The following is a 27,510-nucleotide window of genomic DNA, read 5'->3' as shown; positions in this document are numbered from 1 at the left end:
CAAGTATTGGACTATTCCCGATGCATGTGGGTGACCCCTTAAGCACGTGCCACGTGCAAAACGAAGAGGTGTCACTTTTGTAATTGTTGCAATATCTCGGTAACTACTAGGCCGATTGCGCTGAAAGTTGGCATGTAGGTAGGCACCCACTAGGCAATGCATATCTATGTGCCAGAGTTGGGGTGCTGCTGCACGTGCGCACGTGCAGGGGTCGATTCCAGATCTCGAGAACGGCTGGACCGATGGCGCTCAAATTTGGCACATGGTTAGGGACCGGTTAGTAGGGTGCCGTGCAAAAGTCAGTTGGGACCCATTTTGCACGTGCGCACGTGCAGGGTGCCGCTTCCAGATCTCGAGAACGGCTGGGCCGATTGTGCTCAAATTTGGCACATCGCTAGAGACCGGTTAGGAGGGTGCCGTGCACAAGTCAGCTGGAGGTACCCCGTCGAAATTTCGCACGTGCAAGGCTCACCCTCTCGCTCGCTCCGTTAGTCGCCCAAAAAGGCGTTATACTGGTATATAATTGATAGAGACAAGTAGAAAAACACGGAACAAATAGTGCATGGACGCGTTTCGATTATGAAATCTTCATCATCTTTTTTTATAAAAAAAAAACAATTTTTTGAATTTTTTTGGGGTCAAAACCCCAAAATTATGAAAATCCGAGATAGCAATTTGGTAGCACCGCTTTTTGTCTACTAGACCATATAAAGAACTTTGAAATTGCTTGATAACTGTAGATTTGGTGAGCGTTTCAAGATTGCATGTTTTTTTTGCTCATTTTTGCTCGAACATGACCTCAGTTTGACCTCAATAACTCCTGACCTAAGGTGACCTAAGACTTGAAATTTGGTGTGATGGTGTCAAATTTATGCCCGGGAAGGTACTGAAAATTTGGCGGCGCTACGCGCCGCCGCTTTCTTGCTATTCAGGAAAAACCACACTTAACCCTCGCCCCCAACGGGGCGAGGGTTAAGTGTTGGGGGCGCCCCTCTTCTACTGGGCAAGCCCAACTTCTGTATGAGGTGCCTTATTTCTTGACATTGATGGACATGCACTTTTAGTGGATGGGGAAGCACCTGTACCCCCATACATATAGAAAGTTACAGGAAAGCCTTTTTGAAGGCTTTCTTGCCTTTTTTTAAGCCTTTTTTTTTTTTTAGAAAGAAAGCCTTTTTGCCGCTGATCGGCTTGGCCGCTGACCAAACTTGAGCGCAATCAGCCCAGCTGTTCTTGAGATGTAGAAGCGGCACCCTGCACGTGCGCACGTGTAAAATGGTTCAAACTGGATTTTGCCCGGCACCCTTCGCACCGGTCCCTATAACCGTGTGCCAAGTTTGAGTGCAAACGGTCCAGGCGTTCTCGACATCTGGAAGCGACCCCTGCTCGTGCGCACGTGCAGTAGCACCTCAACCGTGACATATGACAACGCCTTTCCCGGTAGGTGCCTACCCACATGCCAAGTTTCAACACAATCGGGCCGGTAATTGCCGAGTTATTGTAATAAGAACAAACGTGACACCTGTTTGTACTTTGCACGTGCAGCGGGTGGTCACTCACATGAATCAAGAGTACCCGATGTTTAGTAGAAGGGCTACAGCTACCCTATAAAAATTACCGCAAGTCAAACGTCCTAATGCAGTGGTTGCTGAGATATAAGCCCACTTTGAGAAATTGGTAGTCTCAAAAGCGCTACTTCTGCAAAACAGCTTGGACGCCCTTGACTTCTCACGTGGCACGTGCCACGATGGTCAATTAGATGCATCAAGATAGTAAATTGCGGGTTAGAAGGGATGGGGCAGCCCAACAAAAAGACCACAGGTCTATCAGTCCAGCGGTTGATGAGATATAGGCCTCCAAAAGCATTACAGGCCGGGCCGGGCCGCTCACCTACTGATATTTTCCCGTTTTATTGAAAAGACTTCGCTTCACTCGCTCGCTGGTAATAATTTTGCTCAATAATAACAGCCATTCTTAGTCCAGACAACCATTAGTGTCAATTCTTAAAATAATTCGTCATTTTAGTCTTAGCCTACTGCACTGATTTATCGTTGCGTCAGTTTACGACAGCTCGGTGAGTATTCGTAAGTCCACCATACCGTTAACATTATGTTCTTACGAAAAACTTAAGAAATTCTTAAGATGACACGACTTGAATCGCACTTACGACATTCTTACGAGAATTCTTAAGAAAAGGTCGACGTGAATCGCAAACTGTCTACGAGAATTTTTTTATTCGTAAGATATTTTTGCTGTCAACGTGAATACCAAATTTTCGTAAGAAGTAGGTCGTGCGTAAGAAAATTCTTACGAAAATGATCGACGTGAATACGGCCCCTGTACTCGTTTGGAGCTGCCCAGCCAGCCACTGCCTGGGGGAGGGGGAGGGGTCAGGTCGTGACGGATGGCTCCTCGGGGAGTGTCCTCTCGTCCCGATGACGCTCCTGACTCGGTGGTCCATCAGTCATGACGGCGAGGCTCCATTAGACGGCCAATCACAGCGATGGTCGTCACTGACGTGCCCGACTGATGTGAGGTGGTACCCCGTCAGTGTCGTACACGTGATATGTGGTGATGTGCTACCATTGTGCGCATTGGTATCGTATCGTGCCTAATCAGCATTATTGCAGCGATTAACAGTAGTAGGAAATGTTTTATGCCTTTATAATAAAACGATTGAATTGCAAGAAATATTCGTGAATAAGATGGAAAAGAAATTGATCATTACCTAAAATGGCACAAATGTATTATTTTAGCAATTGAAAAGACCGAAATACATAATATTTCGTATTTCGTATTATTATGTATTTAGGTCTTTTCAATTGCTAAAATAATACAACTGTGCCATGTTAATGGTCAATTTCTTTCCCATCTTATTTCCAGTAATCATACCAAAAAACATCATCCATTACATTAGGTAAATATTTGTGAAGGTATAGGTAGGTAACAAAATTTCCAGGTGTATCACAGTTTATCCTTTCGAACACATCGTAACGCAGTCGTTTATTAATACGCGGCATAGGCGGCGGAACGGGGAGGGCACCGGGACACCGTGCCCCCTTTGATTTTGACATTTTAACATTAGACCTATGGGCGTTGCATGGAAAGAATTGGACCAAAAGTCGGCAGTGCCCCCCCCCCCTCCCTTAATTGAAGGTGTTCCGCCGCTACTGATACGCGGCTTATTTAGCTTTATAGTTCCGAAAAATATATAAATCCTTAACTTCGATGGGATATTCATTCTGCAAATTGCATTTCCTTTGTAGCAGTGGATCAGTCCTGAACAGAGAACAGGATTCACTCCGTCTCTTAATTTATTACACCGTTCTGACTGTGTAAAACTTTGTGTTGAATATGGGCTGCTCAGCGAAAACCGAGCACTCTACGACTGCAAAAGTCTTCGTGTATAACATCTTCAGTCTCTTGATCGCGAGCCAAACTCAGTTAGAAAAGAACACAACTCGGCGCCACGGACTTATTAGTCTGCATTATTCATCCAACTGCACACAAAGGAGGTCGTGACGGGCGTTAAACATCTCTGATCGCGCCTCTGGCAAGCAATGCAAATTTGTTTAGCCTGCAGTCTCTATTTGTTTTTGACTTTTTCCCGGCTCTGGCCATTCGTGCCAAAAACTGGGATAAATTTCGGAGATGAATAGGCAAGTAGGAAATTAACACTTTGAGCGTTGATGGTTTTGGTCACGTAAACACATGTGACCTGCTTTTGATAAACTCACCAACATAATATTCTCGTCTAACCTTCGGCTTTAAAAACTTAACACTCAAAAGCACAAATTCAGGCTTCAGCTAATTCTTATTGTAATTGATCGTTCTTTAAAACAAAAAGGGTGTTAAGTAATTGGAGCCTAAATTGCTCCTTTTTTCAATTTTCCACAAAAAACTCTTTTTACGTCACTTATGCCCCTACGCCTGTGTGGCCAGCACATACATCCAGGAAATGACATCAATCGGACCAATCACGCCCCTCTCCACCCGAGGCGCGTCAGGTCCCCGATCAGTCCTCCCTCCCTCTCCCCTATCCTTTCTTCTATAGCCCGTCCCTCTCCGTTCTCTCTCCCTCGCCGGCGGCGGGCTTTAATCGTGGCCGCGAGAGCTCCGTTAACGATCCGGCGGCCGCCGTAATTAGCCCAAGATTAAACCGGTGTCGCGCGATCCATTAAGGCAGTTAGCGTTAATTAAACGGGCGCTCGTCACGGGCGTTCGTTAGCGGTGCGTCCTCCACAGCCTGCGAGCGGGGCGGGGCGAGCGCGGCCGCCCGAGCCGGTCGACTGATCGGAAAATGGCGCTCACCGGCACACTCAGCCAAACGGAGGATGGAAACGGAGGTAGCTCCTGTGTTGAGCTCACGCCTCACATTGCGTGGTGGGTAGTTCGGATTTTCCAGTTGGTAAAACAAAAGTGCATAAATGCTTTATTTTCAAGCCGTTGGTCGTTTCGAAATGCCTTTTTCTTACATTTTGCGCATGGAATTGCAACGAATATGATTTTGTGCGATTCAATTTTTAGTTCTTAAGCATTTTATTGCCTGGAAGGAGGGTGGCTTTTTAATAAAGTTAACGTTTGATAATGTCCGTTTAAGATTTCTGCGACTGGGCATATATTGTTCTTACAGCTTGAACAAAAAAATGATTTTTTTTAGTCAAAATAATCCTTTTGTATTTTATGACCAAGAGACTCGCATCTTCATGGATTGATGTTGGATATATCTAGATGTATGCACAATACACACCGTAGGTACGCCAATGTGTGCGATAGCATTCAGCAATAAGCCAACTAACTGGAATTGCATTAGCTATCTGAGCTTCCGAGAATGCTCCCCTGTGCTGGCGAGTGAACGTTGGACTTTTGTCACAAGATCAGTCGCTAAATATAGGTCCACCATGGCAACCATGAACCAATGAATTACGCGCATTCAACACGTGGTCATAGCCGTCAGTGACTCATTTGCTCCGCTGTAGGCTTTGACTCATCCTACTTTTCTGAGTTTTTTTTTTTTTTTGAAGACTCATTTTCATCAGCAGGCACTTTTAAACAAGATGGGTTTCCGGAACCCTCAGCAAAGGAATGAAATGTGAAATAAACTCGCAAATCTGGGTACATCAAATAGGAACCAAAGTAAAACCTAAGCGACGATGAAAACGTTGTCACAAGCGGCACTCTACCTGTCTAGCACCAAAATATGTGCACATGACACGGGATAAAGCAAAACACCGCCTACCTTCGTGTATACGGTAAGAACGCCATGTCAAAAGGCAATCTAACTCTCTTTGTGGCATTCCAATGCATTCCAGTTTCAATGCGGCATTGCCTACACATGTATTAGACTTATTCGAGCATGCCTTTTATTTTGTCTTGAAATAAACACACAATTGAAATCCGCCCCTTGGCGTTTACCAAACGTTTATTTATTCGAACGTTTCGTGGTGGGAGCCCGTATAAAAATATAATTGCTCCAGTTATCGATGGTATGGTCACGACTACGAGACGATTGCAGTGTGTTTTATAAAAACAGATGGAAACAGTTGCAAGTCAGGTGGGTGGGTCCGACCGTGTCCGGATAGGTATGTAGTTTTTGGAACCATAAATCTTCTGCTTCAAAATATGTTTTGGCTCACCGTATGAGCTAATCCTTATGCGTTATGTTGATTTTCAAATTAGAAGCGAGAATGAGGCGGTAAGCCTTCGATGTTTTAGCTACCAAAAACAGTCTTTTGTAATGCTGTAGAGTGTAGATTCGTCCCTTCCCAAAACGAATTCCCTCTTTCCTCCTCCTCTCTCTCTTTCTCTTCCTCTCTCTCTCTCTCTCTCTCTCTCTCTCTCTCTCTCTCTCTCTCTCTCTCTCTCTCTCTCTCTCTCTCTCTCTCGCCGTGACAGAGTCCCACAGTAGGTAGGTTTACCTGGCACCCACACTCATTGTCCGCATTTCTCCACTCTGCAGCCCCCTCTCTCCCTCTCCCCCGTTTAGCCCCCTCTCTCCCTCTCCCCCGTTTAGTGCCTCTCTCCAGCGCCAATCGGCTGTGCTGCGCGGACAGCACAATCAGATAATCGCATTTGTGGATAGGTAGCGTGCTCTGACCAATCAGCGGCTGGCGCGCGGCTATAGATCCAATCAGCCCGCGGGCCGATCGGATTACGGGGCGCTCATGCGTCGGCGCCGCTCGGCCCTGCCGACTTATCGAAGCACCATGACGAGCGCTAACCGAGTTTGGCGGCGGCCGATCCGGTTAGTCGTCCCCGGAGAGGCGCCGATCAGGTTAGCGCTGCAGGTGATGATGAGAAAACCTGTTTGTCGAATTGATCAAGACCCGGAGCGAGGTAGTTCAAAGGCAATGAGCGGCAAATGCTGAATAGAGAGTGATTTTCCGGCGTCGTTTACATGTGATCGACCGAGGCGTGTTGACATTGGCGCCAATTGGCTTTCGGGTGTGCCGGTGAACACACACCGGGCGGGGGGAGTGGAGGGGTGCGGTGTTCTTGTTGGAATTTTCTAGCGCAAATCCAAATACTTCAGCTGTTCCCTGCCTGCTTTAAAAACACAAGCTCGGTAGAACAAAATGCTCCCTTCGTTTGGATTTTGCCCTGCCCAGACAGTGTTCTTGCTTCGTACCGTGTGCTGTGTGTCTTACCTATGTAAATGTTATTACTCTAGTCAATCTTCGTGGGCGCCGAGTCGGTTGTAAAAGCAGTTTTTGTGGAATGAATATGCCGCAGAGTACAGCATATGCAACATTTATTGATCACCACAAGACAAGCTCACTAGGCATATCTACGGACTATTTTCTTTCCGGAGACTACCAACGCTCAATGGACGCAGTTCTGCACTAGTCTTGTCTAGAATAGAACCTCAAATATCATGAGCCGCACACCGGTAGCACGATGGACTGGGAAAATGTGCCGTGGAGCTGCACTCAACAACGATAGAACTCGCGGTACACGAGCCATGTCGCACCTTAAAGCAATATGATAATGTGTAGGTGACGCTTTGACTTGGAACGCTAAGTCCTGCTACGGGCATAACTCACTGGAACTGTATGTAATGTGTAACGCGACTATCGACTGCACCGGCGAACGACAGCGGTGTATCGGGGGCTGCCACTGGTCACATCAATTCGCCACGGCTGTTTCCCGACCACCAGGTCAACACATCATTTATCCGCACATCACTGTCGAAACAACACTCACCAGCACCAAACATCCTAGCGCCTGTTGTCTGCTTATAATGACCCGCAACGGCAAACGAGAGGTATTTAAACTGACAAAGAAACAGTGTCTCCTTAGTTTAGAGATTAGGCTGGCATATTCTGATGGCACCTACAACTTCTACAAGAACTATTCCAGTAATGCGTTTCCTTCTGTGTTTCAGGTTCTATAGAATTCCAAAAGAATCGTTTAATTTTATCGCTTAGTGTTCCCGTTGCTGAATTATCTTACACTGGCCACAAACACAAGCACACGTTAACACTCACGAACCAACAATGGCGCTGGCACCCGTCACCTTATACGACATACCATCGGATCAATCACCCTACACAACGCATGATGCCCGCACCCGCCATCTTATACCACGTATGGCCTATACATAAGATCGGGATCTCGTGCAAACTTGCTGACACTGAGCACCCCCTCTGCGCGCCTCGGTCCGAAGCTGCTGAAATCCACCGGAGCAGCGACCGGCTCCTGACCGGACTCCGCCGTCAGCCGCGGCTCCGGCTCCGGCTCCGGCTGCCGCTCCCGATCTGTGCTCGGCTCCGGCTCCCGCTCCCGTCCCGACTCCGGCTCCGGCTCCGGCTCCGGGGTGGGCCGCTCGTGCGCCGCGTCACTCTCGGCCGAGTCGCTGTGTTCACAGACGTCTACCTCGGGATCCTCGGCGTCTCCCGCACCGCCGCCGCCGCCACCACCCGAGACTTCACCGCCGCCGGCGGCAGCCTTCTTCCCCTTACCGTCCTGGGAGGAGGCCTTCTTGCTTCGCTTCCACTTCATGCGCCGGTTTTGGAACCAGATTTTCACCTGGAAGAAATATTTGTGTTATGAGAGACGGTCTACAAAAATAGCCGTCAGGGATTGCCAGCCACTTCAAAAGTCAAAGACGGCCATCTTCTGTCACGGGAATTATCTTTCTGTTCAATATTTGTAATTGCATGTAAGTGATAGCGTGAGCAAACATCCATTGTCCTCTGCTCTCAAAGCTGCGCTGTTTCACCGAACTGTCCGTTTCAAGTGGCTCACACAAACGTCGGATTAGTGTGATACAGATCGGTAGCTGCAATATCGCGCCGTGCAAATGTAAGTACGCCAATGAGGCGCCACACTCCACTGCGGCACACGCGCTTCCGAATCGAGGGTCGGATGTATCCTGCTCGGCTCAAGTGTTCTTCGTAGTAATTGTCACAGTACGTGGCTCGATATCGGTAGATATCGGTAAAATTTGCCGAATAAACGGTGACAGTTGATGAATTCGACAGCCGGAAGGACAAAAAGGACATTGCTGATGAAATGAGCAATTGTCCACTTAGCCCGCGGTAGCGAGTAACTGAGTTTTTTTTCAATCTTAGTAGTTAGTTATGTCTTTGACTTTCTCGCCTCAAGTTCGCGTTGTTTGAGGCGCGAGACGTCTAAGATTAGGCGCAGGACGTCATAACTCACCCTGACAGTGTGATGTCTCACTGTGCACCACCTTTGGCGCGATGTCTCACTAACCTGTGTCTCGCCCACCACCTTTGGCTATGCCTCACTAACCTGAGTCTCGGTTAGCATCAGGCTGGTGGCGACCTCGAAGCGTTTCGGCCGCGACAGGTACTTGTTCTGTCGGAACTGGTTCTCCAGCTCCAGCAGCTGCTGGCTGGTGAAGGCGGTGCGCGGCCGGCGCGTCTTACCCAGCAGCGCATGCTGGGCTCCACCTGAGGACGGAGCACGGCGGTAACGGTCAGGGGAGGAGGCGACATCGCGGTGGTGTTGATGTAGGTCCCCGGGAATTGGTCAGGTTCTCTATATTTATTTGTTGAATGATTTAGCTTAGCCTTTTCTTGTTCCACTGATCGTTTTAATGCGATCGAGATACAAATGGTAGAACGATACACGCTGCACAATACATTAATGAATTTCACCCAGAGATTAAATGCTAAATCAGATGCGGCTCAGCCCAAACTGTGCCATCCCTAACACAATTCATTGTCTTCCTACTATAACTGAGCTCGCCAGGTGTCTGATCTCAATACAGCCGCGTCAGTGCCCTCTGAATGCGCTGCCCTGGTGTCGTCAGCTCAGTTGCACTGTGCCCGGGGCAGCCTCCCGCTGTGCGCTGCGCCGCTGTCGCCACCGCGCCCGTTCACGCGCCATCAATGTCTCAGCACGTGGCGGCCATTAGGTGGCGCGCGCCGATTGTGTGGCCGATGCACCGTAACTGTCTATTGCCGCCGAAATCACAAGTGGCCGCGCCGGGAGCGACGCCGAGCCGGCGGCGCCTGATGCCGTGCCATTGTTGTGCTAATTTAATATGCGGCAAATTGATGGTATGAATAGCTAACGCACCGTGTAATAGGCTAATGACACGCCGCCCGATTAAGGTGGGGGAGCGGCGCGGCGCGCGCGCAGGAGTGGCGGCGCCTGCGGCCGGGTGGCACCCCCGCGCGAGCCAAACGTTGGCAAACACCGCTTTGTTATATTTATGCGCCATGGCCGGGCTAATTGATACGTGATGGGGAGCTGGGTGGCTGGCCGGGCCCCAGATGTCACGCTCTGAGCGGCGGCCGTCAGCACCCAGTCCTCGTGTGCGGCGGGCGCCCAGTCGACACAGCGGCGGTCGGGTTAAATTCATTGGCGGCGCTCACAAAGAGCTCAATGGCTCAGAAGGCAGCCTATTGGCGGGTCAGTGGGCGAAGGCGGTTCACGCTCAATCAGGTCTCCCTGGAGAGATTTGACCGGACAAAGAAGATGGATGAGTTCAGTAGAGCATCATCAATGTAGGCCGCCCAGTGCAAGAAGTCAACTTTCAGACCTGATTAAATGCAAGGCTTTTTGACGTTACGGAGTCTTTCGTTTTAGATAACAGATGTTGCATCGCTCTCTAGGGTGTTGGGAGTGGACAATGGGCAGGCTTGCGATTGCTACGAAGGAATGAGTCATGTTACGGTTCTGCATTGCAGACGGCATGCTGTGCTGTTTCTTGATTGCTCGTGGTATGCTCGTGAGATCGTGGGTTTTGCTGATATGCAAAACCGTAAATTACTGAAAGGAGGCAATGATGGAGAGCTGTCATACTGTGGAGTAAACGCTTGCAACATTTGGCTGCTTTTATTTTGAACGCTCGAAATGATCATTTAAAACGGATATTAGATTCTGTTAGTCACCGCAACCGGAAACTAATACCGAGAAAGCAGTGATCTTTGGACATGGTAAGCCGGTCGGAAATATCATTCAGCTTTTGGAATAAGGCTGGATGCTGGAAGATTAACTTCTTGTCATCTTCAACTCTTTGACAAATAAATGAACAAAAATGTCAACATTACCGAAATAATCACTGCTATTTCTTCAGAGAGCTATTGCTTTAAAAAAATGTGTTTGACGCATGTAAAAAGCATTGTCAAACTTCATAGCTGATATTGAGTAGATTGTTCTGAATTTTCCGTTTTCTTGATCAAACGCTTACGACATAAAAACATCGTATCAAGAAGTCTGTTGTTTCTGCGCTCTTCCCAGCCGTCCCCTGAGATGCCACGCGCCTCTCGCGCCTCCCTCTCTTCCTCGCAGCCTGTTCTTCACTCTCGTCCCGTCCCGAGGGACAGACGACACGGCCCGTGCCGAGACGCGGCACGGTGCCGGCATACAAAGCCCGGCGCGTGGAGCTAGATTTTCCGCACAACTAGGCGGCGGCGCGGGCGGGCAGCGGGCGGCGGGGCGGGGGCGACACCGACTCTCCACTCTCGACGCGGTCCGTTCAGCCACATCAGCGATATTGAGCGGTATCCGAGAGACGGCCGTTCCGAGCGGGTCCGCCGATCGCCGCCGGGCTGCCGAGCGGTTCGGTTCGCCGGAGAGTGAAAGGAGTTCTGCTGGATATGCAGTCGGATGGAGACGATTGTTAACTTGTCTGCAGCCGGTCAGTAAGAGATACGTTACATGATGATCAGCCGGAAACCGTTGATAGTGCTCGGGTGAAATGATTCGTGACCTTTTAGGAAAATTGCTTTTAGTTCAAGCTACACGGAAAACAAACATGGACGTAGGGTTTTGGCTGCATTGTGCTGTTGAACACTTCAATGACCTTATGCATTAAACGGTGTTTTTAAATGCTTCAATGCTTTTTTACAGATTTGAGTCATGATCGCAAAATTTGTCAGCCATATGGATTTTGTTTTCATCCTTGACATAGCTTCGTGCTTTGTGCTCTATTCTATCTACTTTCTAATATTGGCAAATTAACTGTTTCTCCAGGTGAAACGTTTCCTGGACATTTAAGAACCAAGATTCTATGAAATATAGACCTGTCGCAGTTATATTGAGATAAGTCTGGAAGCGGACAGTCCGCCGTTATCCCGTAGCGACTTGATCTCGATTCCGTTGATTCTGCCTGTAATTTGCTTTTGCACTGATTCCGGGGCTCTGACGGCAGTCACCGGTCATCTGAACAGTCCGATGAACCTCAGCCGTCATTGTGTCGGTCAGCTACCAGCATCGAACAGTTCGCGCCGGTCGGCCGTGGGCTCTGGAGATGTCAGCTAACCAATGACAGATTATCTGTCACCCGAAACTGCTGCCTCCAGCATGCCTGCCAAAATCAGACCACCAACACCAGTGGATGAAGAAGACGATTTATATATTCGGGCAAAGGCCGAAATTAGGTCGAAATAATAAAATCGGAAGGCCAGGAGGGCATTTGTTTGGATCAGAGCAAAAAAGGGTTTATTTGGAGTTGACAGTCACTACCTTTCCATGACACGTCTAAATCGATTTAGCGAAATTTCACGTGCGTTTTTCTCGGAAACTATTTACCTTATGCAAAAAAATGAGCGCATACATATATGGTTTTAGCTAGTAGCACCTAATCCTATTTTTTCATTTTAATATTATGCCTAAATGCTATGATGGAGCAAATCCATTTTTCAAAATCGGCTTACGGCTTGTGCCATGGAAACGTAGCCATTATAAAAACATTCTTAAATAATTTAGCATTTTAAATAAGGGATTTCATTCGCAGTTTGCACAGATGTTAGAGTCGATGAATGATTTTCAATCTCAATGTATTTATCGCGCTATCACATTTCTGAGTCTATTTCCCAATCCTACCCCTGCCAGTCACCACCACCACCTCCTCCTCCTCCTCCTCCTCCTCCTCCTCCTCCTCCTCCTCCTCCTCCTCCTCCTCCTCCTCCTCCTCCGAGGTCTCCTCCTCCTCCTCCTCCTCCTCCTCCTCCTCCTCCTCCTCCTCCTCCTCCTCCTCCTCCTCCTCCTCCTTCTTCTTCCTCTCCTTTCAGTGCTCCTCCTCCTCCTTCGCTTCCTCCTCCAGTGTCCCGGTCGGCCATCTCCCGCCTCTCCTCCCATCATCTTCCCTACCTCCATCGATACCCCCCGATGGCCGGCTCGTCGCGATCGACCATCACGATCGTCGGTACGACCCGTCGCAGCGACAGACGACCCGACGGCCACACCGCCATTTAGCCTTAATTACATTACCAATCTAAATTAATTGGCGGCGCGCGAGCAGGGGCCCACTGGCATAAATCACGCGGAGATGATGCCCAGTGCGGGGAGGGGAAAAGGGGAAGAGGGAGAGAGAGAGAGAGAGAGAGAGAGAGAGAGAGAGAGAGAGAGAGTCAGGGAGAGAGAGAGAGAGAGAGAGAGAGAGAGAGAGAGAGAGAGAGAGAGAGGAAGGGAGAGAGCAGATGAGCGGAGCGCATTCACAGGGATTAGCGGCTGACGCGGTATCCCGAGTAGGTGATGTAACGATGGTAGGGGTGTGATGTGAATTAAAGGGTGGTGAGTGATTCAGTTTTTATGGTGATGCAATGCTATAAGAGGAGGCGGAGAGGTAATTATATATAATAATTTATAAATAAGGATTTTACCGCCTATACTTTGCTCAAGTACTGACAGTGCTTTGCTCCCATGTTATCTGTCCCAACTTGTCCCATTTTATCTGTCCAGTGCCCACCCGTATATAATTGACAACGAGTTATTGAAAGAGTTTAAAACGGTGTCACTTTATGAAGGACGATGTGTTTTGCATTGTCTTCAAAATACACTTGACTCGGCTATGAACGTGTCTCCTCGCGTCCCTGACCATTGTAAAGGACCACAAAGTTTCAGCTAGCACCGGACATAAATGTAGGTATCAATATATAACGCTCAAATGTTGATGGATACGAAATTTTGAAATAGCACAGGTACGCACATTAACAGGTATTTGCAATTATTGATCTATATGTATTGAAGCACAACTTATAGATATTACTTTTGATACCGTCCTGTGTAGTGATATAGCGCAGCACCCCAAAATGGCATGTCACCAAGTGTGTCACAGACGCCATGTTCCGTGAACCCATTTAGCCGGCCGGCGAGCATCTGACTGCCAACGCGATTTCCATAATGCCTCGGAGCCAAATGTTTTATATATTTGTGTCTCGACGCGTGATGTTCCGTCAACACACTATCTAACAAATTGCTTTCCCGGCTATCGCTGGCTATTTTCATACATAATTCACACAGCTATTTTCCGCCCTGCTAACCGTTTCCAAATCCGCGTTTCAGTCACTACCACTCAGTGGAATTAATCGGACTATTTTGGCGCCGATATTTATCGCCGCCAGCTGTGCGCGCGGTGACAATACCACGCGCCGGCTGATCGCATTTGTATGCGGGCTCGTGCGCGCGCGGCCGACCGGCACGTGCCGCCGTTTACCCAGCGGTGCCGTGTAGGGATGAGCTGCGCCGGCGACAGCGAGCCCATCTGTCCTCTGAGGAGAGCCGACCGAGTCGACCGAACCGACCGAGCCCGGCAGACGGTCCAGAGAGCGCCGCGCCGGGTTCGTCACGGCGGCGGCGTATCTGTCGCCGATTTGCCGCCTGTCGTCACCGACAGGGGTGGCCGCTCGCTCCCCGGTCTGCTCCCCGACTCACCCCAGCTCACCGCCGGCAGACAACGGCCACTATTGGAGCAGAGCAAATAGCAGAGTGTGGCGCGCACAGATAATGTCACTGGTGCCCATCTGGCAGCGTTTGGCAGCGACGGACGGGTGACCCCGGTCCGAGGGACTCTGTCGGACGCCATGCTGAAGTGCGATGTTCATAAAAGGCGTCGTGTGTCCTCACTAGTTAGTCAATGGAGCTGTTGAAGGTCGGCGATGAAAGGCTAGAAGCCATAGCTCGACTTTGTATGCTACTATCGCCGTAAAATATTGCACCTGTTCAATGTTCACCATGAAATTGACTAGGTACTGTTCATTTGGTGTGCTCAGCCGGAACACATTCAACCTTCAAAGCTGTCGAAAGCTAAGCAAGTACATTTGAACTAGGTACCGCAAATCCATGCAAGTCATTAGGCACTCATCGAAAGGGAAACGGCAATCAAATCAAGCCATTTACAACACACCGCAGAAACACATTCATAATTGGCCTCAACGACTATTTGTCGCTGACTTTTTCTATTGTGCGACCTTCTGTATAGTGGCGGCGGCGGGCCACGGTCGGCATATATCGGAGCTCCCGGACAAACACAGCTGTCTGGCAGCAGGTGCCCGGTCCGAGTTCCGAGCCACCGGCCGGGGAGGGGGAGAGCGCCGCCACCCGCCGGTGGTGCTGGTGACGCCTACTCACTGTCTGTTTTCTGTTCAACCCTGGGTCGGGTACTGCGCCGTATACTCGGAACGGTTACAGTCAAGAGGGCCTGCTGCCTGACCTCGACAGGTTGACCTTAATTTTTTTTAACATTTTTAACCAAACATTACTTCATCATCATTCAACCGAAAAAGAATTGGTTATGTGAAAAAACACGGCCCAGGCGAGCTCATTAGGCATGTGATTAGACTTCCACCACAAGTTCGAAATGTCCCTAGGCACTCAGCGATCGCTCTGGCAGCGAGCGCTGCAGCGTCTCTGGGCCGCCAGAGCAGCGAAGCAGCCCGGCGGCACGGTGCCACGTTTGCCGACCGTGCCGGTGCATAGGGCGTCATGTTTGCCGCTGGAGCGTCGCGTCATGCCGCCGACCTCCTCAGCGGCCGTTCTGCCGCCACTTAGTGGCTCGTTGTGTTTTGATTGCCCGGCGCCGCCTGGTTGGACACACAAAGGCAACGGCGACCGGGTCGGGCCGGGCGCTCGGAGAATGGGCGCCGAGCCGCCGAGCTGACACGAGCAGAGGAGAGTCGCAGTCCAGGTCATCGGGAATTCGAATGCCCGCGCCCTGCTCTGATCCTTCCGGATATTCTTGTTGGTGATTTCAGAAGCCTAGCTGCTTTCTGCTAACTCGTGTCACTTCTGAGACAAATTTTTGAAGCTGCTGAACTTGACAATGAACCTTGCATTCCACAAACGCTTGAGTTGGAAACATCTGGCGTCGTTGCAAAGGGAGGAAAGGCCCAAATATCTTGCTAAATATAGCCCCTCAAACCACCTTTTGTGTGAAATTTGCTCAGCTCTGAGGCACCTGAGTCCAATCCTTTGTCCGTCTCGCGGGCCGGCCCAGCTGCGTGCCGCCGATAGTACACTGAGAACGGCCGCGGCGGGCGCGTCTCACGCTGATAGGCCCGCGCCGACCTGTTTGGACTGCGATTAGCCGGCCCCCGTTTCCGCCTCGGGCTACCGCTCGCTGACAGACGAGCGTTCATCTCCGGCCGACAACAGGCCGCTGAGAGACCGAGCGGCAGGTTTACCCGCTCATTGACAGCGCTGTATGTCCAGCAAGCACTCGCCCGACGCTGGAGGCTGATAAGGCTGCAGAGGTGCCGGGAGTGCAGTGATGGCCGGTCCGCCCCCGTATGCTACCGCGGGCTGAGCTGTCCGTGAGCGGACAATCTCGGGTGGGCAGAGGGCCCGGGAGCCATCTTGGATTGTAGCACACACTGCAAGTGGCGGGAGAAATTCCAGCCAATACAGCACCGTCACTGCACTGGCCGGTGTGACGTCACGCACGAATAGAGCGACGCCATGCTAGGCATATCATTTATCAACGCTGATTCTGTTTGATTTCTGATACAGCTCACAAACGATCATCTGTTCAGCTCGTGGAACATCCTAGACGAAAGGCGCATTCAGTTCGTTTCTAATATTGGATACAGACGCCTATCCAATGCGTGGGAAATTGTGTGGGAGCTATCGCCGAATTGTCGAACAAAACGTGACTGACGCTCAGCTATGGTTGTGCTATCAGTATCCTATGCCAGGCGCCGTAATAAAATGGCTGACTGAGCCATAACTAATAGAGAGTTAGTTAGTCTCTGTGTGGTAACGGAATATACTCTTAGAATAATCCCTCGATTACGAACAGTTCAAATACAAATTTAACACTTTATAGGTATGACGCATCTCAGGGCTGTAAATTATCGGTACCTTTTCGGAGAGACGTTTTGCAGCAATATCCGGAGAAATTCCCAACTTCTCGGATCCTTCAACGTTATTCAGCGAGCGCGGCGTTCCGTTTCCTGTTGTTTGTAATATTCTGCCTCTGAACACCGGATGCCTCCAGAATAAACAGCCTCTCAGGTGTGCAAACAGTTGAGCCGAGCGCGCTGACGCGCACGCTACAATCGCGGCGCGCCGTGACAGATTTATGGGGTCTCGGCCAAAACACAGCGCCACTAATTGATAGCTCAGAGGCGAATCGGGCCCGACGCACCTCGGAGCCTGGGAACCGAGGCTCGGTACTGGTGACTGTGCGGGGTGACCCAACACTGTTGGAATTTACGGGTCTGATAACGGAAAACTGAAGATTGGGACCCTATTTTCGTTTATAATTAATTAAGGTCCATTTTGAAGAGGTTTGAATTGTTACGAACATATTTGTTTTAGATATTTCCCGGCGTCAGGATGGACACTTAATTTTGTAGAGCCTATCGTACTGCCCTTTACACTTACCGGTCGTTAAAAAACTCCCGGAGTGGACTGCATGAATCAGAGAGCACCACAAGGGTCCGTGTCGCTTGTGGTCCATTACAAGGGTGCGTTCAGTTCCGCTCATCGACATTGTCTGGCCTGTGACAGTATTCCGGAGATAAAAGATACCCTCTAATTGACCATCGTTCTGTGTAGGGTTACATCGATTATACAGGGTGATTTTTTATACAGGGCAAAAAGTAAAGAGCAATGGCGGTACCAGAAAACAAATCAACTGACAGCAAATGTATATCTTTGTAATAAGCACATTCTGACATTTCATTTGCACACACAAACTTTGAGTTTGAGCTCCGTTTAGGCTTACAGAACGTGCTTGAAGTGAGCACAGTTTTAATGCACGCAAGCCTGGAGTAATTGGCGATTTTGGGGAAAACATTTTGTTGTGCGCCATTTTCACGGAACTTCACAACAGAATGAGTCCCAAGAAGTCTTTAAAAGGTCCTGAAAACAAAATGACAAACAATTTCCTTTCACATGGATATACTTTTTTCGCGTTTGTTATATGTTTTGGTATCTCTAGGCTTAAAAACTTTTTGCCCTGTAAAAAAATCACCCTGTATTTGATTAGGATATGTCTTTCATGCAGGGCTTAACCATATATCACAGGGTTTAGACCATAAAATGCATTAACCACTGCAAAGCAGCATCATAAAACGTTTCATCATCTGCAAACGGGCTAATAAAGTTGTATAAACGTTCTTGTCGGGGGCAATAACAGGCTTGAGCCAGTGTTGCCAGCACTGATCTCTTGTGACACGTTTTATGGCTGAGCTTTAGCTGGTGTGGGTTCAGCCAGTGTTGCTAGTCGCTATGGTCTGTGGTGCTCGGTAGTCGCTGTGCAGTGCTGTCTATTTCACTGTCACCTACCCGATGAGCACACCAGCTGGGTGGAGCGTTCACCAATCGATTGTTTTATCATTAGGTCTCGTCAGCGTGCAGATAGGGTGTTTGTCCCTGTCAGCGGCCTGACACTCTGCAGACAGAGCTGTGACGGCAGGGGCACCGAGAGGGACACGCCCTGGGACAGAGGGCTTCCGTCCCGCTACCAAGATCGGCACCCGTGACCCGTACCACGGGTGACACGTACCAGCCGTGACAGGTCCCACTCCCGAGTCACCCTCTCGAGAGGAGAGGCAGTCGCGAAACCCTGAACGGTAATTAAAGGATTAACTGAAGAGAGGTACAGGCGCCGCGATTAACACCGCCTCATGTTGCGCCTTGTGGAACACAGATCCGACAGCACATTTCAATTAATAATTTAGTAAGCTCTAAAATCGATCAAAAGTCCGCCGAAGGTACCAGATGTTACCCTAAAATCTTTTGAAGCTATATACGAGTATAGCTGATCTTTTTTCTTATTTGTTGCTGCCATCATGCATGCATGTTAATGTTACCAATAAACTTCAGAAACTTATACGCTAATTTGCAAGGAATGCCCGCAGTCAGCAGCAATTCATAGTATATCTTTTATTAGTTTTAATGATAAACAAATACATCAAGCTGACTTCAACAAGTATAAACCGAATAGTATGTTGGAAACGGTGAGCTTTCGGCCACTGGCCGTTATCACACCAGCGTGATTGTTACAAATGTAATAATCACGCTGGTTTGATAAAGGTCAGTGGCCGAACCGAAATCTCACCGTTTTAATATATTGCTCCGATTCTACTTTTTTGAAATCGAGGAAAAAGTCAACTTCATATATTTGTTTTATTATACATTCAATATTTTCATTATTATTATTATGTTTATTCAATATTTTTATTATGTTTTCAATATTTTCCTGCCTAGAGCGCCTAATAGTGTTATTAATATTTTACTGATCGTTAACATTCGCATCGGAGGCCTGATATTGATTGACAGGACGTTATTCAAACACGACTTCAGATAGATGAGCCTGGGCAGACGGTGTGCAGGTAAGTTCAAACAATGATGAGCGCTACTAACACCGAGGATTAGAGAAGCACGCATGATTTCATGTTCTGGGAAGCCAATCTCCGTTGGACGACGTCTGAATGGCCCGGTAAGCTGTGTATTCTAGATAGCACTTGTCATGTCACACTTGTATCCTCTTGTGGCTCAAAACCTCATGTGTTTATGGCGCCCCGAGCACGGACACTTGGACCCAACCACTTGATATCGATATGCTTGGTAATAATAGTAACCGAGGTGGTAATGGCTCCTCGCGTTGACGATTTTATCAGCTGCGAATAGACTGTTTAGAATAAATTAAGAGCTTGTTTGTAGAAATAAAAAACTTTAAAGCTGGAAGGCTGAGCCTGACAGGCATTCATAACGAAGCCAAAAAGGTGCAAAATGTATGCGTTGTATCGTGCTCGCTGGTCGCCTGCCTGAAAGGAAGCCTAGCAGAACAATGTTTTCATTGCAACCCACTCTCAACACTGATCCAGTGAATTAAAACACTTTTCATAACTTATTATTTGTTAAGTCTGATGAAATTGAAATCAAAAGGCTGTAAACTGTATTTTTTAGGTACCCACTACGAAGTTGTCACTTATATAAGAAATGAATTTGTCCAACACCTCTGCACCAGAATATTCCATCAATGTTATCACTCCCATCGATAAATAACATGATTTAGTGCCGAGCATAGCGCCACCACTTCATTCGGCTGTTAGCAGACGGTTGGCGGTCCCCGGTAAATCTGTCAGCTCTCAGTGCCAATATATAAGAGCCCGAGGTCCCTGAGGCGTATATGGAGCCCACCGATCAGCCCGGATTGGTCCAGCTACCTCCTCAGGGAAGGGGGGGGGGGGGGGGTGCACACCGGCGTCCGATCGTGCCCCGCTAACGGGCGGCGGCGGCGCGGTGATCGCCTAAAAGGGATGTCAGGTTCTCATCAGGTCCGATCGGGCCGGTCGGCGCCGCTGCTCGGTGCCGAGGGACCGGGCGTGATTATGGTGAGTGGCTGCTCCGCGCCCGCCGCGGACTCGAGCCGGTACCCCCGCGGCACGGCCCGTGTGGCACGGGCTGTGTGCAGCGCGACAAATCAGTGCTGATCAGCCGAGCAAATTTTAGGCAAATTGCTCTGGGTAGATAATCAACACTACTTATAGATCAGACATGTTTGCGTCTTAATTCCATGGATGACTGCTCTCATACTTGAAAAAGGTATCGGTTACCGTATTACGGGATAGAACATAGGTAGCTGTCATTAAGCTGACTAAATGACACTTACCTAAGTTCCTTTTTGCTCTTACGTGTCCCTGAAGGAAATTTCAATTCTCAATAGAAACTATGAAATGAAGCTGAGCATTTTACCATTTATTTTGAATGGACCACATTGTTTCTCAATGTAATATTCTTAAGCAAACTTTTAAAGTGTGTCGTGTGTTGAAATGTGCTCTCATCTTGTTTTTCCTTGCATGACTTCAAAGGCTGCTTAGTATTCATGAGAATGCTTTTTCCCTTCGGAGCCGCTATATAGTATTTTTTTTTCATTCAAAGAAAACTAGAAATGCATTGAGCCACAACATTATTCCCTCAACTCAGCGCTAAGTAATTCGAGAATCCTGGTCGATGAACATGATCACTTCACAAAATCAACTCATCATCCAAAATACTAATAGCGACGCCGTCTTCCTAACAACACAGTAATCGTGAAACCCTACTGCCCAGACAAGCCGTTCGCTGTTGATCGTGATAAATTTCCGTTCTGACACTGAGCTCCGGTCCGAAACCGAGTGTCGGATGTCTCTTGGTGTATAAATCCGACAGAGTTGACCGTAACTCTGAGAATTGTCACACAAAGTTTCCAACTGAGCCGATGAATCACTGCAACCATCGCTGATCACTGAGACATCAAAAATATCAAAATTTGTACATTTTTCGATCGGCATCGTGTTTTTTATAAGTATCTTTTGCCGGTTTGTTTCTGTATTCTATATGGTTGGCATGCTCTCAGTCAACCATATTGTAATGAATCATGGACTACTTATTATTTTTCTACAATTGCGTTATGTTTGGGAACTATTCTCACTTTCAGGCATTTACGATTATGGCAAATCGCAAGGCATGCAAAACATTTTCACTGCCTTCGCAGCCCATTCGTTAGCAGTATGGAAGCATGAATTTGGTACGATCTGTAAAAATGGGCTTTGCTGCAGCTAAAGGCTTCGGAATAAGCTTTTTAGGAATCCGATATTGCTGCGGGCAACAAATTTACTCTCAATTTATAAAGGCACCAACTTGTACTGCCGATGACAGAGTGGGGACAGGACCCGAGACTATGGTTGATGTTCCGCTCCGCTAACACGATGATCGTGTTTGTCTTGCTGTGGACGAGAAAACTTTGCTGAATATCACCGAGAGAATGTTGTCTTGCAGTGCGAGTGACTTTTGGCAATCGGTTGCAGAATAAAGTTCCAGGACTCGTTATCCGTCGATTACTTATGCTTGACGTCGACAGCAGCCGCCTGTTACTGGTAGGCTGTGCCGGTTGACTTGAGTGTTAACCCGCGAGTTGCTGGGGGGGGGGCGTTAAACGCCCCCACTTTTTTCGCCGGGCCATAGCATAAAAACGGCGCGCCGCAGGCGCGCCAAATTTTGGGTACCTGTAGGGAATTGATTGAAATTTATTGTGACAAAGTTTCAAAAAAATCGGTCGGAAAATTTTTGAGATATCGAGGTTTTAGTGACGTCATGATTTCTGAGTTTTCGACCAAAAACGGCATATGTTCAAAAAATCATATAAAATCACAGAATAGACATACAGACATGCCGTAAACGCCATTAGACTGCCAATACCATGGTAAATCAAATGGCTATCTTCGATTATTGATTATCGTTCCGCATTTTCCATAATCTTGAACTGAATCTTGGCAATTTTTCGTGACTAGGTACTTCACGACCATGATACGTGAATTTCTTAAATTGAACTTTTTGAGCCAAACACGTACACATATGATAAAATGAATGTCACCATCGTGTTCTACGCCCCAAATTACCTATAAAACATGTGTCACAGGCTGCAAATATCAGTTTTGATTTTCGGGATATGTGCCTACCCGGTTGACCTGACCTTGACCCTGACCTATGCTTGACTGACCCCTACATGGAGCTGACACTCTTGTAGGCCTTATAAGATGGATTGGGCACCGTTTTGACGGAGTTTATGGCGAGAGGCGCCCATTGCGAAGTCCTGAAGTCCATGCTACTGAAAGCCCGATTTCAGGTGTTTGACCTGACCTTGACCCGACCTGTGACCTCAAAATTCAACTTTAACCCTCGCACGACCAGGCCATTTCTCATAACACGAACGACCAGGGGGGGGGGGGTTGTTACGACCCCCCCCCTGGCGTTTCGAAACGGAAGGTCGTAGAGCTTAGCGGAAAAAACCAACGGATTGCTCTCAACGAGATCTCGCGATTGGTGGTATATTTTTTGGTCCTAGGTCAACATTTGACCTACTTATGACCGGTCAAAGGTCAAATTTTCCGAAAAAATCAAACTTTTTCAACTTTCCGCGGCGATTGCGGCAAAACGGTGGGAGATATCGACTTAAAACCTTCACTATCGTGTTCCTTGATCAATTCTCTATCGTTTGGTATGTATTTCGTTTCTCTAGCTCTAAAAATGGCGCGTTGGGAGCGCCGGAAGTCGGCAAGGTCACAGTCGGCGGCAGAAATTCGAAAAATCAAAATTTAAATTTTTGAAATCTGATTGTATTTTTGGATTTGGGAGGTCCATTTGCTCCCTATAGAAGCTAATATTGCTGCATATTCCCATTGAGGTGACAAGAATTAGCAAAATAGTGGTTCGGGCGCTTTTCAAAAATAGTACCGGACGCTGTTCCTCTTGTGACGTCATAGCTCCGTGACCTGACCTGACCCAGTCAATTTTCTTGCACCACACGATAGCCAATGCTTGCCCCAACATGCATGGGAAGTTTCATCATGATCCATCAAACAATGTGGGTATCACCGGCAGAAAACCTAGGGATTCGGCGCACACGTTTGGTAACTGTCGGCCGGAGGCTGTACCTCTTATGACGTCATAACTCCGTGACCTGACATGACCCGATCAATTTTTTTTCGGCGAAAGATGCGCAAAGGTTGCCCCAGAGGGTATTGAAAATTTCAGCCCGCTACGACAAGCCGTTTAGCGTGCACTTCGAAAAAACCTCAGGGGGGGTTGATACAACCCCCCCCCCCTAGGCGTTCTAGGGTTAAAGTACTCATCTGAAGCGTCCCGTCGCGCTCTTTCGTTTGCGCCTCGTGCGTTTCGCTGCGCCTATTGGTTCTCGAGTTATCGGCTGGGGGCGTTTAACGCCCCCCCCCCCCCAGCAAACGGTGGGTGGCGAAATACCCCAGCAACTGCCGGGTTAAGCGGCAGAGCCTAACTACGCCATCCATGCTACGCCGTATGACACCGGTCCGGGTCGGCAGATGCAATGCGATGTGAACTGGGGAACCGTCAGCGAAACGGCGAGACAGAGCCTATGCGCCTTTTCTTGTCACCTTTCAATAAGCATGTTGCCGGTTTTCCACATACAAGAAGTCAACTGTTGGCGTTTCTCGGCCTCTCATTGATGATCCGTACACTTTACCTGAATATCACCAGCTAAAAGCCGAGAAACACCAGCAGGCTGGCCGCATATTGATAGCGAACCGACACCGGGCAGCGCTCCGCTGACCAGACTCGGGTCAGCAGCTAACGCGGGCTGAAGAGCGGTGAGAGGCGTGAGCGCGTATTGCTTAAAAGTTACATTTGTTAAAAGTACCCAATTGTAACCCGCGCCCCACTGGGGGGGGGGGGGGGGGCTATTCATAGCCCCCAACCCCTCCCGTTTTTCTGCAATAACTTCCAAACCGCTTGACGTATCGACGCCAAACTTTCAGTACCTTCGGCTGCATCAATTTGACACCTCGTGTCAAAATATGAACTTCGTAGCTACCATAGGTCGGCCGGAAATGACGTCAGAGTGACGTCATGTTCGGCCGATTTCGACGCAAAACATTGAACCACGGCAATCGCTCCCAAGAGCTAAGTTTTTTTAAGCTAGATCCAATTTCTTTGCATGAGAGGACTCAGAATAGACTGCGCTATCAAACTGCTATCTCGGATTTTCGAAATTTTGAAAATTTCGAAAATTGAGTACAATAAAATTCAAAATTTATATTTTTACATTTTTTAAAAAACAAGTTTTTGACTTTTCGAAACAAATCGGAATATATGTGATAGAACGCATAATTATGACCAACTCTAGCAAGTTTTAGCTTAATATCTTCAAAAATGGCCAAGTTATACGCATTATTGCAAAAAATCACAATTATTAATTTTTCAAATCACTTTTTCAGCACGTAGGGTAACTGTGGGGAAAACGCACCCCTGGGTTAAACGCCTCCCCTAAAAAATCGTATTTCTTATCGACGGATAAGTGTTTTATCCTGTCTTTCAGAACAGTCAGCTGCTTGTTTACGTAGGTCTCCATTTCCGGTTCTGCGACTTGAGGAGCAGCGTGGGTAGGTGCTGATGTTGGTTTTGGGTGTGGTTTTTGCTGTTTTTACAGAAGTTTCCTAATATTTTGATGCCCTCTTTATATCACAAAACTTGCTATTGTGCACATCACTCAAAACTGCGTTTTATTGTCATTCTGTTGAATGTATTATGCTGCGGCTTTAGTGGCGCGTTTTTTGTCAATATTTTGTTGACCGGAAATGGAGTGGATGGGGCAAGACGCCTACTCGATGCATGGGGCAAGACGCCCCCAGTTTTCTGAAAGGGGGGCGTTTTGCACGGTGGTGAGAGTGCAGGGTAGCGCCCTGTAGGTCGGGGCCGAAAAGGTCTCTCCCTGTCCTTTTTTGCTGATATATCCTAAACGACTGCAGATATCGTCACCAAACTTTCAGGACTCCTCCGGGCATCCATTTTACACATTGCAACAAAATTTTATTCCAAAGGCTATGATAGGTTGACCACAAATGACGTCAAAATGACGTCAAGTTCTGCCATGTTCATCATTTTCTGTTGATGGATGGGGTGGGGGCGCTTTGCACATGGGTGTGGGCGTATTACCCAGGGTATGGGGCAAAACGCCCTTTTGTAAGGGTATGCGAAAACCTTTTTGGGGGGTTATATACCACACGCAGGTGTCTTTTCTTGGTCTCAAAGCGTAGTAAAAAGAATGAGCTACATGATGGTGCCCAAAGGTTTAAGTAATCTGTGTTGGGTTGAGTGTCAGAAGATTTCGCGCTTAAGGGGGGCGTTTTTGACCTATTCACCCTACCTATTTGACATCGTACACCAATATAAATAACACCATCGTGTTCCTGAGCTCAAACTGCATCCAATAGATACCTTTTTTGTTGAAAAAATTTAACTTCAAAATTTGACCTTTTTTGACCTGAAAGTGACCTGACCTAAGCTAAATTCGACTCAAAATGACCTCGAATGACACAGACGACATCAACTTCGAAATCTTTGGCCTAAATGGACCATAAAACATGTGTCACGTGACCGACGCATGATATAATACTTTCGTGACCTGTGATGACCTGACCTTGACCTGAAAATCAAAGTACAAGTTTGGTACCCTCAGGGTATCTAGAGCATCTGTTCACGAGTTTGTGAACCAAAAATGAGCCTGATCTGACTTGTAAGACGGTGGCCAGAGCCCAAAACGTGAAAAAGCCAAAATGCTAATAATTTTTACTTTGATCTGACCTGTGACGTCATCGGTGACCTCGAGGTCAATGAAATTAGGTATCGCTCGACAGTTTTTCCGGGGCTATCAGAGCCGTTTGAATTTTGACGATCGGCCCAGTAGTTTCGGAGTTAGGAGGGGGGGGGGGCTATGAAGAGCCCCCCCCCCCCAGTAGGGCGTGTTATACGCAGACCCCAGTGGAGCGCGGGGTAACGGTTCGGGCCACTGCTGGCCCAGGCCCAGTCGCTGTAGTGGTTGCAGTGTATTCAGTTCACCCGTCAACATACGGTTTGCAGCCGCCAAAAGCAGATCATCCGAAATCAGGATAAACAGTGTTCGCCCAAAATGGCTCGGACCGGCCTCAGACTACTACCGGTTGGAGTCCACCGCCACTCACTGAGCTTGCGTAGCTTGCGGTTGGAACGTTAACCGTTTTCACGACGGTTATGTGGCACACAATTTGGTGAATTTGTGGTTTCACCTTGCGGTTGAAGACGTAGGGAAGCAGAATAATTTATTTAACTGATGACCACCAATGTCAAAATTTTGTGTCTTTCGAGCGTGTGCTGTGCCATAGTGGTGGAATGGAATATCAATAACCTTATAAAAATGGCAACGGAGGCGAGACTCACAGTGGCTTTATACACAGCATGCGTTGAACAGAGACAACATTGCGAGCCGATTCTGGATGTAATGCAACCGAGACATGGCTCCGTTCAGTCAGCTCCTGAGTCCTGCTACCACAAGACCCCTGAGCCCGCAAAGATTATCAGTAGGCATTCGCGCAAGGAATCTTTTTGAGGTAAATACATGCCTTAAAGATGAAAAAGGCAGCTTGTCAGCAAACGCAAAGCTTTCGAAAAGCAATCCAATCTAAAGTCGGTGGCCCATTTGTAATTTCTAATGCCTCACTGGACACTGGTTGTCGACTGCGTTGACCGGGTGAGGTCAACGCAGTCCTGAGGTCACCCGACAAGCTGATCGACCTGGTGAGGTCACCCTGACCCGCAGCTTGACCTGGCGAGGTCGATCCACCCCAGGACCCACCTGCGAGGTCGGCGTAGCGAGGGTAGAACATGGACGCCCTGGCGGCTAGCCAGTCGAGCGGCACCTGCGGGCCGCCCTTCCCGTCGGCGGCGTGCTGGAAGGCCGGCGGCAGCAGGCCGGGCAGACTCGGCGCCAGCGGGTACGGGTAGAACGGCGGCCCAAGCAGCGGCAGGCCCGGCGGCGCCGCCGGCCGCGGCCGCACCGGCTCCTCCGGCGAGCCGCGCCGCTCGCCGGCCGGAGAGCCCAGCCGCGGCGACTCGCCCGCCAGCAGCGACTCGATGCAGAAGGAGCGCTTCTCGGCCATAGCGGAGCGTCGGCGCGGCGCTTCGGAGCGACACTGGCGGCCGGCCGGCCAGTCCCGCCTATCAGGCCACCCGCCGCTAATAGAATACAAACGAGACAAATTGCCGGCCGCGAGTCAATTACAGTCGTCTATCGCTACTATCTGATCATTACAGCCACTTCGCTGATTGGCCGAGCTGGCGGTGGGCGGGGCCGCCGCCGCACGCCCCGCCCACGACATCGACCGCCCAGCGGCGGCGGTGGTCGGCCGCGTCGGAGAGCGGGGTGCAGGGCGGACGGGATGACGTCGCGACCCGTCCGACACTCGGAGGTCGGGCTGGCACGATGGACACCGACTCGGACTCCGATTGGGCTGACGTGTCCAGCAGAGTTTG

General features: G+C 48.8%; 1 protein-coding gene across 1 annotated transcript; it reads right to left on the bottom strand.

The window, feature by feature from the left end:
* Nucleotides 1-6,707: 6,707 nt before the first annotated feature.
* LOC122383036 (motor neuron and pancreas homeobox protein 1-like) lies at nt 6,708-27,217 on the bottom strand. Its single transcript, XM_043369096.1, has 3 exons — nt 26,834-27,217; nt 8,758-8,918; nt 6,708-8,028 (listed from the first exon to the last, which is right to left on the bottom strand). The coding sequence occupies exons 1-3, from the start codon at nt 27,135-27,137 to the stop codon at nt 7,579-7,581; spliced, it is 915 nt and encodes a 304-aa protein (XP_043225031.1). The 5' UTR covers nt 27,138-27,217; the 3' UTR covers nt 6,708-7,578.
* Between the last annotated feature and the right edge of the window lie 293 nt (nt 27,218-27,510).

This window comes from Amphibalanus amphitrite, unplaced genomic scaffold (assembly GCF_019059575.1).
Source record: "Amphibalanus amphitrite isolate SeventyFive unplaced genomic scaffold, NRLGWU_Aamphi_draft 000153F_arrow, whole genome shotgun sequence".
NCBI classification, from domain to species: domain Eukaryota; kingdom Metazoa; phylum Arthropoda; class Thecostraca; order Balanomorpha; family Balanidae; genus Amphibalanus; species Amphibalanus amphitrite.
This window is presented reverse-complemented; position numbering and strand designations above follow the sequence as displayed.

What these genes read in the sequence shown, in the direction of transcription:
- LOC122383036 (XM_043369096.1), bottom strand. Translation starts at nt 27,137, where the DNA reads ATGGCCGAGAAGCGCTCCTTCTGCATCGAGTCGCTGCTGGCGGGCGAG. An exon ending in TCGCTACGCCGACCTCGCAG is followed by an intron (nt 8,919 to 26,833) that starts GTGGGTCCTGGG and finishes CTCCGTCCTCAG; the next exon opens with GTGGAGCCCAGCATGCGCTG. An exon ending in TGATGCTAACCGAGACTCAG is followed by an intron (nt 8,029 to 8,757) that starts GTTAGTGAGGCA and finishes TATTTCTTCCAG; the next exon opens with GTGAAAATCTGGTTCCAAAA.